The sequence below is a fragment of the Magallana gigas genome, chromosome 5 (assembly GCF_963853765.1).
Source record: "Magallana gigas chromosome 5, xbMagGiga1.1, whole genome shotgun sequence".
In the NCBI taxonomy this organism is placed as follows: Eukaryota; Metazoa; Mollusca; class Bivalvia; order Ostreida; family Ostreidae; genus Magallana; species Magallana gigas.
Genome location: NC_088857.1, coordinates 54217484 through 54232303, shown reverse-complemented (window position 1 = coordinate 54232303; position 14820 = coordinate 54217484). Strand labels below are relative to the sequence as shown.

The window sequence follows — 14820 nt, the reverse complement described above, 5'->3', positions numbered from 1 at the left end:
TTTTAAAAAGTAATTAATATCAATCAAAACCCCTCGGGCTTAAATTTAAATGACTGAAAATTTGTCTTTTAAAAAGGTGGCTCAAAATATAAAAAAAAAAATGTAGGTAATGGCATGTCGATATATTTAAGCTCTTTTTAAAATGTTGTTTTGCTTGTAAATAGAATATGTTGGAGCTTAAATTTTACATGAAATTAAGGAACATGGAATCATTCTTCGAGTACTCCGAGGTGATAATTTATGAACAATTTGATCAGACGTACAATAATTATCACCTCATAATACATTGAGAATGATTACTTATATTTAAATAATATTCAGCGATCGTATTGATTGAATGATTGACTTTAATATGTTATTTTTATTTTGTACAATTACTATAGTATAGACACCCCATTTGCGCCCAACACTACCTCATTTGCGTCTTTAACGAAATGTTTTCGAATAAACGTTACAGTTGATTGGGAGACTGAAAACGCTCAGAGTTCTAGTTGTATTAACTAATCATTCATGCCAAATAGCCAGGTACCCTAACACCTGTACATTTCACATTAGAAAATCATTTCTGTAAAATTCACATTTTGCCCCTCTACAAATTAAGCATCATTCAATGAAAACGATCCGTGCGACTGCATAAAGCAAATAATCTTTTATTCAAAGGACGGTCTTCATGGCACAGTAACGGTCTACACTCGTCCAGCTCTCTCTTTTTGTTTTTGTATCATGAAGCACAAAATATGCAAAGTAATCCACATCCTATGAAACACAAAACAAAAGCCAATACGTGCTTAATGTGCGTCATATTTTAATTTTCTCCAAAATTCATTCATTCATCACATAAAAAAGAACTTTTCATTATACATCATAATACATTCTGTTTCATTTACTTTATCTATAATTTATTCATTCTAATCTTAACACACTGTAAACCCCGTTTAATGTTTAGTTGTGAATCATTACAATAGTTCATTACTGACACAAGTATCATTATCATAAAAATAAAAATTATTTATAGCACTGATAAATAGCCAGGGGAGATAACTGCGGTGTCTACAGTGTGTCAGGGTGACGTCAGATCCTGTTATGCCTGCATTCTGCTTGTTCATTCATTGGTCTTACCGTTGGAATGTGAAGCTAGAAGGCCTATTCTTGTAACACGAATGACTTAGTCATTGAATATATTGCACATTTTCACTGAGAAAACTGTTACAACTAAAGATGTTCGAAATAAATACATAATACAACGTATGTACACTTGAAACTAGAGACCATCAGAATGGTGATCAGAGAAAGAGGTTTACATTACTGAGGACTACTGGACTCTTGTAACTATAGCCCATCTGGGTGGTGACAGTAAACGAAATTTAGATTTACTGTCATTTGGGAGCTAGGATTGACCATTACAGCATCAGGGCATGAAACAAGGTATGACCCCCTAGAGAAAACCTCTGTTCTGTCCAACTCGACAAAACACCAATTTACAATAAATTTGTCATCTTTGGTCCATGGCTTGTTGAATTGACACATATTCTGCCATTTTGTTTCACATAAATTTGAATGTTCTATCTATTGACCTTTCCTCTTATTGGATTTGTATAGATTGTAAGAGCACCATAAGTTTTGGTTTCGAAGAAAAGAAGACGGAGCTTATATTTCCATTCATTCAATGAAAATAATCTCAAACTGGGTTACACAAAAATTAGAACCCAGTTTGTTCCCATTTTAAGGTTCACCGGCCATTTGTGAAAGTTTTACACTGAGTGTGCATTGAATATTTCCTCCTTGGGTAATAATGGTAATGAGAAGTTATTGATTAGAAGGCAAACACACAGCCTGTATTTGGAGATTGTGCACTCACAGGCTTTCTGAATTAATACCCTACAGTATCTTATCTAGCATCAAATTGCAATTTTAAGGTGTATTTCTGAAATGTGTCCTCCTTCTGTAGAAAGTATCATTATGGGTACTGTTAGTGATATGAGAGCAGGAATAACGAGTTAAAATGGTAGGCTACCAGAGGCCCTACACATGGCCCCTTGTGAAGGGTTACCAATGCTGATAAATACAGAAAGGCACTGACTTAACTGTCTAATACACAAAAATTAAACTCAAGCATTTCGACACCATTGTTAACTTTTCTACAGCGCATGACAACATCAGAAACAGTTACATGTAAATGAGGGTTTGGCTACAACTCTCACATTTAAAGAGCTTGTCATTTTTTGATAATTTTTTTTTCTGCCATTCAATTTTTGTTTAGAACATGCATGTGACAGAACATGAAAAGCAATAGAGAGGTCAACAAAATCTTAAAAAAGATCAAAATACCACAATACTGAAAAAACCCAACAACATTCATCTAAACATGTAAACAAAACAAATTTGTACAAAATAGATTTTTAAACAACTCTCAATATCAAACATTCAATATAAGATATCACAAGGACTTAGCCTCACTGTTCTTGATATATGACAATGAGCAACTGAGGAAAACATTCTGTATAAAAAAAACAAACAAAAGAAAAAATAAACCCTATGAGCACCAATGGAACGCCCTCAAAACATCCAAAACAGAATGATCATCCGACCAAATAAATTCATTACATTTTTTTTTCTTATTTTAGAAACACTGCCCCAAAAATGGTCAAATTAATTCATTTTTGAAAAAATAAAAACATTCCAAAACTCCTTTCCCCTAAAATCTTTACAACTTTTACATTTTTTCTGATATTTCCCTGAGACTTCTAAATATATGTATCATTTCTGCATTGAATGTTGAACAGGGCTCAACTTTTCGATAATTAAACAGAAAAGTTACTGAAACGAACAACATAAGAACTTAGATTGCGAGTAACTGTAATGCTTTAAATCTGTAATTGACAAACAACCAGGGGCACTGTTAGTCCTACAGGGAATAGACCTGTTATCCAGGACCCAGCACTAGTTAGTACTGATGAGGTGACACGGAGCTCTCACAGAGCTGACCGGTGGTTACCATTGGCTAAAGCGCTGACCGATTATTATGATTGGCTAGTACTGAGGGAGAAATCCGCCCCGAGTTCATAGCAATCTCACAGCTATGATGCCTGATCCTGCCTTTCTTTTGTTTCTGCTTGGCTATGGCACAGTCTTCATGACTCTTACTCTTGCTCAGGTTGCGGTGATTCCCCACCCCCTTGAAGTCCTGTTGTGTGATGAGGGCAGTGGTGGACACAGCTTTACGGGCTGTTTCCGTCTCTTTCAACACCGGCTTGTCACTCTCCACCTCAGGTAATGATGCCGCGAGAGCCTTCTCAAAGGCTGAAGAATGGTCGTTAAAAGTCTCTGGCGTCTTGCCACAAATAACCTCCTTAAATATAGGGTTATTTACTGGTTCAAACACAGACTCTTCATTCAGGTCCATCTCTTCTGAATTCTCATTCAAGCTTTGGGAAACAATTTCATCAGTTTGAAAGTTTTGCAGGCTGACGCGGTCGGAAAAGTGCACACTTTGTTGCTCCGAGCAGCGATCACTGGCCACTGATCGCTTACAGCGACGGCACTTGTGCTTGTGATCATCCATGGAAGAAAGGCGTACACTGCAGCCCGACACGGGTGAACTCTGACCCGAGTGATTGCGGGGCCTCTCGGGGAGGGGTCTCTCAACCTCGTCCTCGGGACTTGGGGTAGAATCCACATCCACTTGAACTTCATATGGAGATGTCCCTATTGAGCTGTTATCTTTGTCCCTAGAACATACACAATTAACATTACACACATTACATGAGAATAAGCTACTTCAGTAATATGGAATTAAATTTTACAACTTTAAATCGTCAATAATTCGATTCCACATAAAATACTCTGGATTAATTAAATATCCCCAATATTTGTAGACAAAGAATTCTTTAAATATTTGTTTAGATGTTATTCCATGGCTTTGTTTCAAAGTGTAATGAATGAAGACATTAAATTCATGAAAATTGCACCTTTAGGTATATTAACGATTTCAGAGAATAAGAAACCTAACTCCAAGGCTGTAAAAAAACATCCATAAAACTTATGTATAGTACAATTAAGTTTAATTTTCTTTAAAATCTTGATTTGTTTTAATTGAATCTAATATTATGTGCCACGATATTACCTGAACACTCTTTTCTTACCTGTATCCGGCTATAGACCCGGCCAGAGCCTTCGTGCTGGCATTGTCTCCAATAGATACAGTGCCCGACTTCTCTCCTATGCTGAAGTTAGCAGAGCCACTGCTGAAACTGTTTCTCTTCTGAAGATTGGATGACACGTCGGCTTGCACCTCAAGTCTGTAAACAAAATTCAAACACTCATGTAGATAAGTCTGTAAATGTGTCATCACGTTATACGCTTAGCACAGGCTTGTTCTTAAAACGAAGATATTCTAGCATTTACTATTGCAATAAATGCAAGAAAGCACTGAACATTTCCGTGAAGACTTACTTTGATTGGAAAGCACTGATCAGTGAGGCCCCTTCACATATACTGCCGTTCAGACTCATCCCACCAATAGCCCTGGTACTGGCCGTGTCGCCCTCGTCACGGATGATCCCGATTCTTTCCAGGTGGCTACCGCTCGCACTACGACTGCTGGTCATCCCCAGGGAGGCGTCACCGATGCTCGGCCCGATGCTCGGATTGGCCACATTGTGCCCAGTGCCCACACTTTGATTATCTGCAAACATAGAAAATCAACACTTAAATACTGTCATTTTAAAGATTTACGAAAAAATTGCTTGTAATATATTTCCATCTTTCTGTACAAAAGTAAATTTAGTACAAACCTAAATGTTGACCAATGGTCCCTGCTGTTTCATTATCCTCATCAAACTCAAACCTGACCCCACCCTTTCCAGAGGTCGTGACCCCACATCCTCCACTTCTACACAGGGAGATGGGAACCACTCCATACACATAGGCCAATAAGATAGGAACTCCAATTGCTACAAAACACCACACAATGTTCAGTTAGCCGTCAATGGGATCAAGAAGTCATAAATGTTAAATATACTTTCTACAAAGATACTGAAATGTAACGCTGCCATATATGTATTGACATTCATATAGTCTACAACATCAGGTGGATGACCCTCTGTATTCACTGTGCACCTAGTCTTACCGACTGTCAGGCCAGCAACCACCGGAGCCACGATGATAGAGGCAGCCACGCCCCCTGTAATGGCCAGATTTCGTTTGTGTTTGGATGTGTACACAAGCTCATACTTAGAGTATATCTACAATATAAAATGATGATGCAAATTTATACAGTGTAGTACCAGTAGGTTTATTCATTTACGGGAGGTTTTATGTTTCTTTTAAATTTCAATTTGAAATATTTTTTGTGCACATGGGTTAGTGGGTTACCTTTCTCCCGACCCACACTGGAATGCCAATGATCATTGCGGGGACGGCGATTCCAGCGATCAGCGTGATTCCAACAGGCGCCCCGACAAGTGTCCCCAGCTGCCACAGGATCTTTTTCTTCCTACTCCAAGGCTTCTTTCCCCAGAAAGTACAGCCAGAGGGACTAAGCAAACAAAAACAAAACAGACCATTATGTACTGCATAAATCAAGCTACTGATAACATCCAAATATTGGAGTAGGGATATCTTCATTTTTTCAATTACTGAATATTCCTTAAAACAATGTTTTGACTACCTGAGATAGTCTGATAACTCCTTCATAACTACCAGGAATAGTTTAAAGCTAATGATTACCAGTGATAAAAGAAAAATCTCCAACTTGATAACATGAGATAATGTAAGTAAGATGTATGATTTCCGGTAACTGAGACAGTTTAAGTCTGAAATCTCCTCCATGATTACATGGGATAGTGTTATTCTAATATCTTGTGTATGATTACCCAAGACGATAAGGCTGATATTTCATCTATGATTACCTGAGATAGTGCAGGTCTGATATCTCGTGTATGATTACCTGAGATAGTGCAGGTCTAATATCTTGTGTATAATTACCTGAGATAATGTAAGTCTGTTTTTTTAATTAGATTAACTGAGAGAATGTAAGTCTGATATTTCATTTATGATTACCTGAGATAGTGTAAGTCTGATATCTCCTTCATACAGAGCCAACAGAACTCGGCGCCACACACTGGACAAGCCATGTGGTTACAGGATCCATCGTTCATCTTCATGATGAAGGCACCACATCGAGGACACGGTTTGATATCATCTTCTACAAGTACATTGTATAAAATAAATTCAGCAAACAAATGATAAAACTCTTGGTGCTTTTACAGTTACATTTACAGTGTTTAATTATCCATACAGTCAGCATGTTGTGTCTTATCTCCATATACACTGAGGAAACTTCTTTCCCTATTCTGTGAACTACTGTAGAATCACATATATTTGCTGGGTTAAAATTTCGTTGTTTTACACCAAATAAAATTTCGTTGGGGTTTAATTTCCTCATATCGTTATCTCTAAGATGTATAATGTATCCAATGTATAATGTATCCACTTTGGATTTATAAATTCTTGAGTTAAAAATTTGTCAAGGAATTCATTTCATTGATTAATATTGCCAATGAAAATAATGAAATTAAATCCTCAACAAATATTTCTGCTTCTACAGTATAATCCTACCTGTCTGAAGAGGCCACTAGTGGAAGGACGGGTAGCCTCTAATTTCAGGTCTTAAATCATTCTCAGACAAATCTAATCCTGAAGTTTTACACATTTAACAAATGGAGGAGTTAAAAATCAATGTTATAAAATATAATACTTATTGTTTTCAATATATTCCAAAGAAAAAAAAATCTTTCCATGGGTAAAAATGAATGTGGGAAAAATTTCTTGTACAGCAAAGAGAAGAAAATTTAAACCAAAATTGTACTATGAAGCAATCTGGGTAGCCATTATACAACATTTCAGTACAACAGAACTTTTAAAATTCTGAGCATGGATCACAGACCAACACAAACATTTGATTGAATCAGACATCATTCTTAATCTCAGTGACTGGACCATTAACAAGTTCTCCTGTCACTCGAGACAAATTCACTGTATTTGGATGTAATATAAATAGTTCTTACAATATTTAGAAGGACATAGACATGTCTGAGTAGGGGCTATTAGTTCCTTCCAAACACTTGAGAGGGTTTTACTCACTGATTGGGAGGATGGAATGGGGTCATTAGTTCTTAAACAGTTGAAGGACTGAGATACTCAATGTTTTGGATGTCTGAGTTGAGCCTTAAAACTGGGGGACAGTTACTACATGTTAATGTTTTGAATGTCCGAGTACAATCGCTGTTTTAAGATGCCCAATACACTCACTGTATTGGATGACTGCATAAACTCACTGTTTTTAGATGTCCGAGTACACTTGTTTTTTCTAAGAAGACCGAGTACACTCACTGTTTTAGATGAGTTCTCTCATTGTTTTGGATTTTTGGTGCACTTACTGTTCTGGATGTCTGAGTCAGGACCATAACTGATGGAGGCTGAGCGTATGTTGGGTGACCGCTCGGCCCGGGCCGCATCACACGTCTTGTTGGGGTGCCAGTACTGCTTACAGTGATAACAGAAGTAGGTGTCGCAGCCCGGGCGCCCACAGTGAATCTTGGGACACCCCGCACAGCCTGCGGCTATCACTGCATAGCTATAATTAATAACAAGCATGTATTTAGTCGTCAGAAGTATTCAAAGCATCATAAAAATCAATACGCGCAATGTAGTAAGTCTTAAAAAAATAAAACAAAAATCTGATAGAAACATCAGGCTTTAATTTATTATGCAATACAGAACTGAAGGAAGATATGACCTAGACAGGGTATTTTATAATCGAAGATTGTACTATTACATTGAAGTACTGGACTGACTGCATGTGCCATGCAGTCTTACTTAATATGATATGTTCTGCCTCTTATCACACTCTAATGGATTCTTCTCTACGAAAACAAGCCTAATTAGTACCGGTAAACCACTCATGTTTCAAAATAGAGCCCTCACGTCATTCTAAGTCCTGAATAAATGTGAGAAGTATTATACTGTTGAGCTCTGAATGAAGTCATTTATCAGGATAAAGCATGCGACAATTAATACCCGACAATACTTGACAGTGTCAGACTGTTACCACAGCTCACAATGTTGTTTACTTCCAGAAGAAGCCCCTGACGTAACAGCTCAAGAGCCCCCACAATAAATGCTCATCACAGACAATGGCCGCCCTGGGCCCCCAGTCTGCTCTGTTTCAGTCTCTCTCTATTGATTTTACTGGGCATTGTGTAAGAATATAGAGACTTAATTGGCAAGATATGTATCATTCTGTGATATCCTAACTTGTAGAGACAAAGACTTTTCCACTGCTGTACAACCTACTGAGTTACAATGATTCATCCTGCTGCAGGATTCATCTCATCCTTCATTCAAATTCAAGCTGGTATGACAACACTTTCCAATACATGTACTGCATATCATGTCTGTTATATCAGGATGGCCTAAAGGTCCAGTATAAATAGCTGTGCAACAGTTTTATGAATTCTTCTGGCTGAGCGATCTTTGATCACAACATACTGTAATATCTAATGGGATTTCTGATTCACATCATGTCAATAAAATACTCATTTCTCTGAAAACCTCATTCACCTTGGGACTCAAACAAAGGCCATAAGACCTAAACAGCTCGGACATCTGATGATTGCCCATCAATCATGGACATAATCTTGGTTTTGGTTTTTTATTCGGCATTTTAAATCGATACGATATGTTCAGAGAAAGAGATAATGCATTTCAACCCAATATGTATTGTATACAGTAATGTCCCATGTCCAAATGTTTTCAGCAGACTCAAAAATTAAATTACATAATAACCTTCAAATTTAATCATTACTTATACCTTATTTTTGGATTTTAGGTCAATACTAGCTCATGGATCTTGCCCTATTCATCGCTAACGACCTATTTAAGTTTTTAAATTTGATATAAAATTTTACAAAAATTTTAAAAGCAAACCTCTAATACAATCATGAGAGTTTAAATTACTGCTTAAATACTGCTTAAATTTTTGAGTAAATATTGAATGAATTTTTATCAATTTACTGTAGTAATTTATCGTTACCAACTAAATGTAAATAAATATTTTCATCATATATATCTTACTTGAATCGCTAAGACTGATACACCATTCAATCATTAATATTTAATGCATTCCACATATTTTTTGCTTGTAAAGTGTAATGGAAAGCTACGGCAGTTGTAACACTGTAATGCACACAGGGTACTCAAATGTTAAAATGACGAGTTTTCTTATGACGTCACAAATGTTGAACGCTGTAAAATACAACATCATAAGCGAAAATCAAAGTTCACGCTTGTGGCTGTTAAAATGGCTCTTCCATTGATATGAACTTACCCTTAGGGTAAGATAAGAATTTTAAGGTATAAATCACATTTGTAGACAGGCAACAAGTTAAAAAATGTAAATACATGTATAAGCATAAAGTAAAATGGAACCGTACAAAGGGTTATTACAGGAAACTTCATCAGATGGAAGGTAAAACTGATCTGTTTTTTATTATAGAATTATAAGTTTTTCCTCTAGATTCAAAATAAAGCTCGGGATAAAATCTTAACCAGGTGTTTCTGAAATCAGTCTGGGTATTTGTTTATACACAGTCAAGCTCTCGTAAATTATTTAATCAATACAGTAGATATATGGGTTATAGTTTAAAAGTTATTAATAGATAAGTTAGGCTGAGAAAAAATCTTGACAAATAATAACAATGATGTTAGATGGCCAGTAACATTAGTGGGTGAAATAATATCTTTGGTGAACTAATTCATACGTTACTTCAGACTTTACCAACAACAAAGACACTAAGTTGCATGTGCTATTCATGCAGTTAGTACACATGGCAGGGAAGTGAAAACAAGTTTTCAATGAAACAATCTGTACTTAATATTGTGGGTTGAAAATTATGATGCAAATTTACACATTTTATTACGATGTGTAAATTTAAGAAATGCATTTAATTTACTTTTACTTTAAAACAGTAAACAATTAAAAGACAAAAAGCTTCTATGATAACATTGTTGATTTAAACCACGGCCCTTTTTTTTAATTCAAACTAGCTGTAAATTTTTGAACAATTCTTTGAAGTCACCCTATTTAATCTTCTTCTTTTTTTTTTGGAAAAATGGGCTCTAATGCCCTATAAACGGGATCGACCTAAAATCCAAAAAATTTGATATTTAAAAATGTTGATGACGTAAAACAATTGCTCATGAAGACTACACTTGCACGTCTTTTGGTTTTCCCCACACACCTCATACTTGAAACATTACATGGAACAGCACAATATCAAAAGCGGATGTTAAACCACAGTATAAAATTTGTCGTCCTCTTGGCATAACTTTCACTGTATAAGTGTGGTGAATTGAAATTCATTGAAATGAGTCAAACTTGCAACAAACAACATAAAGAAGCAGCCAAGATTAATGAAATAATTACATAAAAAATTTCAAATCCTTTAATTAAAAACCAACAAAAATGATACAAAGAGAAGGAAGTAAAATTGTTAAAGTAAAGAAGAAGTTCTTTTTCTTCCTTTTTGACCACAACAAAATATCACTGTATTAGCTTGGTGCTTTAATTGGGGTTTATTTACTTGGTGATATTTCTGAATAAAACACATTTATATCTGTCAAAGTTAAGACCAAGCAAGCATCCATTATAATTAATTGTAATATATGAGCGTTGCACATTCAATTTATCTAAAAACAAAACTACATTCCATAAAAAAAAGTTTTGTTCTCTTACCCACAGTCAGGGGCTGGGCACCAGCGCACATCGGGATCTGAAACGAGGACTCGCCGAACCATGAAATCCTCGTACTTGTCCATCAGACTCTGGTTCTGTAGAATGTTCCGAATGTCGTTAGGGTGGTACTTCTCCGTACACTCCGGACAGGAAATGTTTATCCGACTCTCTGTGATTTCTATTTTTAGATATGTCTGCAGACAGGTGCTACAGGAGCGATGGTGACACGTCATGATTTCTGGGAAATCCTCTACTGGTCTCTCAATCAAACACAGTGGACATTCCCTCATTCCAGAGGCTGAAATGACCGGCAGATGCTCAGTCTCAGGAACAGTCTGAACTGATTTACTCATCAAATGAACCGAGTGGGCAGGGTCTCGCTCGGAGGATGCTGGACTCAGGCTCATCTCAGATTTACCGGAGTCTGAGTCCAAACTAATCCGAGACTTGGATTTTCCCGTCCTTACTCCAGGATAAAATAGTCGCCTGAGGGAGAACCGGCTCAACCTTCGCCGTTCCGAGCCACGGGAATTTCCAGACGAAACAGACATGGCTGACACTGCATGCACTCCTTCTGAATCCCTCTTTTTCATTGCTATATTAAATATTTCTTCCTGAAAATAAAAATGATACGTTTAACATAAACACTTAAGTTTTACACACTGACCAAAGCTCTGTAATCTTAAAAAAAAAAATACATGAAAATATTTAAGTGTTATTCAATATTAACAATTAAACACTTTATAATTATATATTTATGCCAGTTATCACTGAAATGATTTACAATTGCAGACATTAATATGCCAGATAAGTATCTTTCAGGGATGTGAACATCGTAGACGCATCTAGTTTCTTGTACTTTCACGCCTGCACACTGCTCGACACTTACTTCAATGCACTCTTACTAGATTTTTTCCCTTTGTTATGCTTAATATGTAGTTGATACAACCTAATGAAGTATTTTTCTCTTGGCAATTAAAAAAAACTTAAGAGAAAACAGTAAGATATGAAAGTATCCGATATCACTATAATAGAAAATTCTGAATACGAATTAATCCAACAACAACATACTGAAGATAAAATGTACCGCAGTACACAATTTAAATCATATTATCATAAATATGCAGAATCAGATATCGCCCAGAAAAATCAATCAAATAGAAATAAGACAGCATAGCTGTTGCTCAATAGCATTCAAAACATTTTTCACTGTGAATATTACAGATGGTAAAGATGATCTGTGTGGTGTGTTTGTCATGTTAGTTGGAGTGCGTTGACAGCGACTGCACTTACATCTTCATCATAGTCAGTAGTACTGCTGACAGGATAACAACAACATAACTATCACTAAGAGTTACCAATCATGTGAGTCCTTAACCTAAGGCGTGGTCAGCAGAAGGGTGCATGCCACCCTCACCAAAATTTATGTTGTAGGGTAGGGAATTTTGGCAAGTGCACACGCCTATTCTGATTGTAGTCCCACCACATGCTCTATGGTATAATAAAGTGGTAGAGGAGGCCTTAATTTCAATTTTATTCCCAACCTTCCCCCCCCCCCCCATAAAAAATATTAAAAAAAAAAAATAAACAATTCACCACCACCCCCCCCCCCCCCCAAAAAAAAAAAAAAACCACAATAACAAAATTCAACACAACACACTTCAGTGAGTTTAAACCTTCTTCCTGATTTATTGGTTATACCGAGCGCAGCGAGAGGCGGGCGAAGCCCGCCTCGCGAAGCGAGGATTAATGGTAACACCTATATAAAAGAAAATCAGTGAGAAATGAAAGTTGAATCAGGGGTACTAAGGCCAAAAAAAATTTCTTCCAGCCCTGGGCGCCGCCATATTGGCAGCCATTTTGTTTTCAAAAAGTTAGTTCGATCACTGATTGACTGGTATTTATCGATGTTTATTGCAGCTAAACTCAATTAAAATTTTCCAATGTTTCAATAGAAGGTAATTTGAATTAAAAGAAATAAAAGAGGACACCAGATAAGTTTCAATAGTGCTTCAATCAAGAAACATGACTAGTTCTATGTATGTCTTATCAAATGGAAAATAAAAACATTAACATCAAGGAACTGATCGTTTAGATACTGAATAAAGTATTCAATTTTATTACCGCGGCATTTATATGAATTAAATTGATAAACAATGAAAGAAGAAATAAAAAAAAGTTCGGAATAACGTAACTCTTCGGCTATTTCCGAAGACAAAACGTGTACGTTTTACGTCTGTAACATGACGTCATAATGTAGACTGAGCACGCAACAGTTTGGTTTAACTTTGGCTGATGATTTGAGTAGGCAACCAGGCGGATCCTTCTGTGTGCGTTTTAAATAAATTTTGTTCTACAAAAATCAAACTGCACTGTGTTAAATCTGCGCTCGGTCCAACGGTCACACCGTTTACATATTAATGACTGGTTACATCAAAATGCTGCCACAGAGTGTGACATTTTAATTAACTGGCTAAATAGGGACCTAATACAGACACACAGGCTACATCTCTTTCTTAGAATAAGAATTTGAGTGTAAGCACTTTGACCTACATGTATTTATAAAGAAGACTCATCATTACAGTTTCACAGTTCCATATTTATATATTCACAAACTCTTGGTATGACATGTTTTACAGATTTAATCATATATACTTCAATGTAAACTAAATGAAAGTTGATATTATGATCGTTAATTTTATCAGGGATGTGAATATAGTTCCCTGGTATTGTCCAAGAAAATAAATTTATAGGCAAATGTATCGGTTCTGATAATAATTATAATATCATAAGTATTAACAAATCAAAACCACTTTTACAAATTTGTTAAAAATGGTGAATTATTGAATTCACCTGATCTAAGTGTCTTCAGGTATGTAAAATGTTATGATGCGGAACATGAAAACCTTGATGATCTAAAAATAAATACACAATATAAATTACAACAACACATTCGTCACATTCCTACATTAATTACTCACCTAATCTAAGACTAAACGATATATAATCGTTTTCCTTAAACACATTTGATGCTCTCTCTTTTAATTTCCAACTGAGATATTCGTTTGAATATCGTCATCTCCCCTTTTCTATCTGGCAACCGTTGATGACAGTTGAAACAAAATGGCTACACCCTGCCGGAAGTGAAGGGAAGATTAAGTGACATTAAAAAGGTGTTTATAAACGGTATAATAGATTCGATCATTGCTCTTAGGATTAATTTGTGACATTTTTCATAATGTTACAGAAGCAAAAAAAATTCTGATTAACAGATATGCGGGCAATAAAAATCAAGAGACAGAGAACTAGTTTATGGCCATAGCCAACGTGTTGGCGGATCAAACCTTTTTACATCTTAAATGGCGACGATTGTCATTTAAGCATATAAAGCTAACCTTTTTCCGAGTAAATGAACCGGTCGCATCAAAAAAGCACCATTAGTCCCCATGCTTGAGGACAGGACAGGCAGCCCCCTGTCTAGCGATACTGATCCTTGCATTAGTAATTTTGGCATAGTTTTGTGTGTGTGTGTGTGTGTTATTTTTTATATGTAGACCATCCCTTTAAACAAAGCGTCGACTTTTCAGAAATTCTGGCTAGCAAAAAAGGAAAAAGAGGATTATGCTTATGGTTATGTCTAATTTAACTTCCTAACTTTGCAAAAAAGTGGGGGGGGGGGGGTCCCCATTCAGCAACCCCCACCCCCTCAAAGTTGATAAAAGATAACTTTCGTACTACATTTACACTACTAAGCCTAACGTTATACATAACACATTTTATAGAAATCACTGAAGGAAAAGAACACCTGATCTGGAGCAAGTATAACACCATAGGATTAACAGACACATACGTGGAAGTAGGGATTTGTAAGGGGGTTGGGGGATTGGAAAAGTACTAAAATTTTGCTAATCTACAAATCCTAACTAACCCGTAAAACTCAATTTTTCCAGGAATTTAAAAAGAAAATTGTCTATTAAGAGAGAAAAAAAAACATTGTTACGTGCCTGACTATCAATTTCCGACGA

General features: G+C 36.2%; 1 protein-coding gene across 1 annotated transcript; it reads right to left on the bottom strand.

Moving 5' to 3' along the window:
* Positions 1–788: 788 nt before the first annotated feature.
* LOC105325809 (E3 ubiquitin-protein ligase RNF19B) lies at positions 789–13952 on the bottom strand. Its single transcript, XM_011425523.4, has 10 exons — positions 13777–13952; positions 10796–11409; positions 7440–7636; positions 6061–6205; positions 5374–5536; positions 5129–5243; positions 4794–4952; positions 4453–4684; positions 4143–4298; positions 789–3728 (listed from the first exon to the last, which is right to left on the bottom strand). The coding sequence occupies exons 2-10, from the start codon at positions 11386–11388 to the stop codon at positions 3002–3004; spliced, it is 2487 nt and encodes an 828-aa protein (XP_011423825.3). The 5' UTR covers positions 11389–11409; positions 13777–13952; the 3' UTR covers positions 789–3001.
* Positions 13953–14820: the final 868 nt, after the last annotated feature.

Coding starts and splice junctions, on each gene's coding strand:
- LOC105325809 (XM_011425523.4), bottom strand. CDS start 11,388: ATGAAAAAGAGGGATTCAGAAGGAGTGCATGCAGTGTCAGCCATGTCT. Junction 7,637..10,795: donor TGCCCAGCCCCTGACTGTGG/GTAAGAGAACAA, acceptor TATTAATTATAG/CTATGCAGTGATAGCCGCAG. Junction 4,299..4,452: donor ATCAGTGCTTTCCAATCAAA/GTAAGTCTTCAC, acceptor TTTTGTTTACAG/ACTTGAGGTGCAAGCCGACG.